The sequence below is a fragment of the Crocodylus porosus genome, unplaced genomic scaffold (genome assembly GCF_001723895.1).
Source record: "Crocodylus porosus isolate Cpor-Errol unplaced genomic scaffold, CroPor_comp1, whole genome shotgun sequence".
Lineage (NCBI taxonomy): Eukaryota > Metazoa > Chordata > Crocodylia > Crocodylidae > Crocodylus > Crocodylus porosus.
Genome location: NW_017728906.1, coordinates 95714929 through 95718339, shown reverse-complemented (window position 1 = coordinate 95718339; position 3411 = coordinate 95714929). Strand labels below are relative to the sequence as shown.

The window sequence follows — 3411 nt, the reverse complement described above, 5'->3', positions numbered from 1 at the left end:
ATTTAAAAAAGGACTTCTTGTTGTCCTTAATCCAGGAAGCTAGTCCCAGTTCCATCTCCACCTTGGCCTTCCTGACTGCCCCCTTGCATACCCGAGCAACCGCGGTATAGTCCTGCCTGGTGATGGCCCCTCCCTTCCACTGGGTGTACGCCTTCCTTTTTGCTAGGAGACACTCCCGGATGCTTTGGGTGAACCATGGGGGCTTATGTGCCCTCCTGCTCCCTTTGATCCGTGTTCGGATTACTTCCCTTTGGGCTTGGAGGATCGTCTCCTTGAGGAGTGATCACTCTCCTCAGATACCTGGCTCCCCTCCCCTCTGGGACCTCAGGGCTTCCCTGACTATTCCCCTTAGCTCACCGAAGTCTGCCCTCCTGAGATCTAGGGCTGCTGCCTTGCTGTAGGCCTTTGCCATCTTGCGCTGGATGGTGAATTCCAGCAGGCGATGATCACTGACCCCCAGGTGGTCAAGCACCCGCAGCCCCCTCACCAGGTCATCCCCCATGGCCAGCACCAGGTCCAACAAAGCATCTCCCCTAGTGGAGCTAATTAGGGAACTCTGCAGTAAGTGTCTTGTGTAGATGTGCCCACAGTGGACTTAAAATGTTAAAAACTACCACGTTATGGAAAAGGGGAATGAAAGCTGCTTTGACCTTTCCAATAAACATTTGTAAAACTCCACCTTACTGAAGAGGAGGTAAAATTACTATTCAGCAATAGCTTATCATTCTCATCTGTTAAGTTCTCTCTCTTCAGTGCAGAACTGAGTTGACAAAGAGAAGATATGAGGATGTCCAAATCCCTCAGGTAGGCGTGGAACTCATGAAAAGTCCACAGGGGTTCCATTACACAAGGCTTGAAGGATTTGCCAATGCCAGTTTCTCACAGCTTCGTATGAGATACTGCAGAGACAGAAGACAAAGGGGTTCCCTGAACACTTTAAGTACGTAAAGATGTATGCCTACTACATAGAAGTAGGAGTTGTAAGTGCCAATGCACTTTCCCCCACCACCCTTTGTGGTTCACTTTTAAAATGTAAAAAGGACACTGAAACCTTTTAGTGTCCATATGTGTGCTTTAATATGCATTAGCCTATTTTAATGTGTTTAACCATCACAAAACGTGCTCTTTTGCTAATGTGCATTAAAATAAGCTAACGCGCATTTTTCTAGTACCTCACAATGGAGGTTAATACACATTATCTAAAGCGCATTAATTACACATGTAGATGCACCCTGACAACTGACAAACTAAAGCAGCAAGTTCTGTTACGTAGCCCTGTACAAAATACAACTGCAAGGAAAGCAGAGTTTATACTAATGAACAGTCCAAAAGAATTGTCCATTCCATAGTAACTTTAATGTACAGAATATACATCTTACATTGTTGTGTCTGACAGAAGAAGGAATTTGAAATTGTTTGATCTGCTACATATAACTGAAATTGGTAAAGCACAGAAAGTATCAAGTACCTAAATATTCCCAAGTCAGAGTTACAAGGAAATATATGACAAAATCATGTGAAAACTGCATCCAATACAAATCGCCATGGCCATTTAATACAATTTTTCTCCCCATTTAAGTAGTCAAGCAGGATATCTTTGAGACTTTTTAAACAATTGTCAATACTAACCTTCCATGGAAACTATACCACTGCATAGATTCCCACTTCTGTACATACTTCACAAATACTCTCCTCCATACAAAGCCCCATAAAATTTACAACTACTTTTCCATAACTTCTACTTAGATTTTCATTTCCATAAAGAGCTGAATTTTCCAAAAAACTTTCTGACCTTTAAATTTGTTGTTCCACAAACAATCACCCTAGAAAACTTATTCCTCTAGTTTTCCTCTCTGTTGAACTGCAAGCAGCTCAGATTTAATTATCTTCTTAATTGTGTAACAGGATGACAACCCCCCCCCCATGGGCTCATGCGCAACAACCAGATCTTGTCCTTTTTGCTGGCTTGTAATTAGTTATGTCTACAGTTTGTGGTGGCCCCTCAGCCTTCTGCCGTAGAATAATTGGCACAACCAACTCAAATATGGTTTCAAAGAGGAAGTCTACCTTGTATCCTGTTTTTGCACTAGTCTCAAAGCACATTTTCTCAGCTGCTGGAACATCCTTTTCATCCAACATTCTGTATTTCAATATCTTTTTATAGAGTGCAATAGCATCATCCATGCGGACTTGTTTTTGCACCTTGGTAGAGATGCAGCTGGTGACGGGCTTTTCAGATCTATTTTCATCTTCTGCTTCTGGTTGTAAGGCACATTCGTCGGTGAGGTCCACTTTGTTTCCAACAATAGCAAAGATACAATCAGCACTAGCGCTGTCAGTCAGTGCTAAGAATCTGTCTTCCAGTTCTGTCAGGCTTTGCAGGTTATTTACATCGTATGTAAGAATCACAGCAGCTGCACCTCTGCAGTACATAGAACCAAGGCCATGAAACTGCTCCCGTCCTGGCAAAGATTTAGAGGGGGGAGAAAAATGTTAGTGATGAAGTTCACTACTCACAAGCAAAGTTTCACAAGCCAAATAAAAAGGACACTAAATTGAAAATACTGCAAATTTTCCTTTTAATGTTTCTATACTTCTGCCAAAAAGCATAAAAACACTGTAAGGAAAATTATACTTCACACACTACCATATCTACTTGACTCTAAGAAAACTCTGAATAGATGACCCCCCCCAATAATTGCATTCCATAAATGGAAGATGTATAAAGGTGTTCTATTTTCCAGGCATAGAATCTAATTATCAGAGGGTTCTCTTGAATCTGTCCCGCTCCCACTGCTACAGCAGGGAAAACAGTGGCTGAAGGGGAGAGAGGATCAGGTGGCCCCCTTGCCCTCTACCCCCTCCCTTCTTCCCCCTGCAGCCTTTTTGTCCACAGTCTGTGCTTCTTCCCCACCCCTACTGTCAGACCCTGCCCCAGCTCCATTCCCTTCGCAGAACACAACATACTCTGTTCCCTCCCCAAGCTACATGTGACAGTATAAGGGGAGAAATGGGAGTGTAGGGGAACAGAAGTTGCAGAAGGCAAGCAGAGGGTGGGGCAGGAGGCTGTTGTAGGTCTGACTCTGACCCAGACCCACAGAATCTGCCTGCTCCCTCCCCACCCCCAACACTTTGCACAGGAAAACCTTGTTAATTTGAAACAAAGAGCCAAAAAAATCCCACTGACTTTGAAATAAACATGCCCACAGTAATTTGCATATATGCAATTACTACTGACTTTGTTCATCCAGAATTGATGCATCTTAACTTCTTGCAAACTTCCACAAGTTTCAGCACAGGTACTCCACCACTACCGGGTCACAAACTCCTGCAAGACCGTTTCAGGCTGGACATAAGGAAGAATTTCTTTACTGTCCGAGCCCCCAAGGTCTGGAACAGTCTGCCAGCGGA

At 43.6% G+C, this 3411-nt stretch overlaps 1 protein-coding gene across 2 annotated transcripts in view; it reads right to left on the bottom strand.

Annotated features, from left to right (window-relative positions):
* Positions 1–1334: 1334 nt before the first annotated feature.
* The window catches only part of RAB20 (RAB20, member RAS oncogene family), a 48349-nt gene continuing 46272 nt past the window's right edge, over positions 1335–3411 (bottom strand). For both annotated transcript variants that reach the window (XM_019529664.1, XM_019529663.1), the window contains exon 2: positions 1335–2462. In XM_019529664.1, coding sequence (XP_019385209.1) covers positions 1930–2462 — 533 coding nt within the window. In that variant the 3' untranslated portion in view covers positions 1335–1929. The remainder of the gene's footprint in view (positions 2463–3411) is intronic.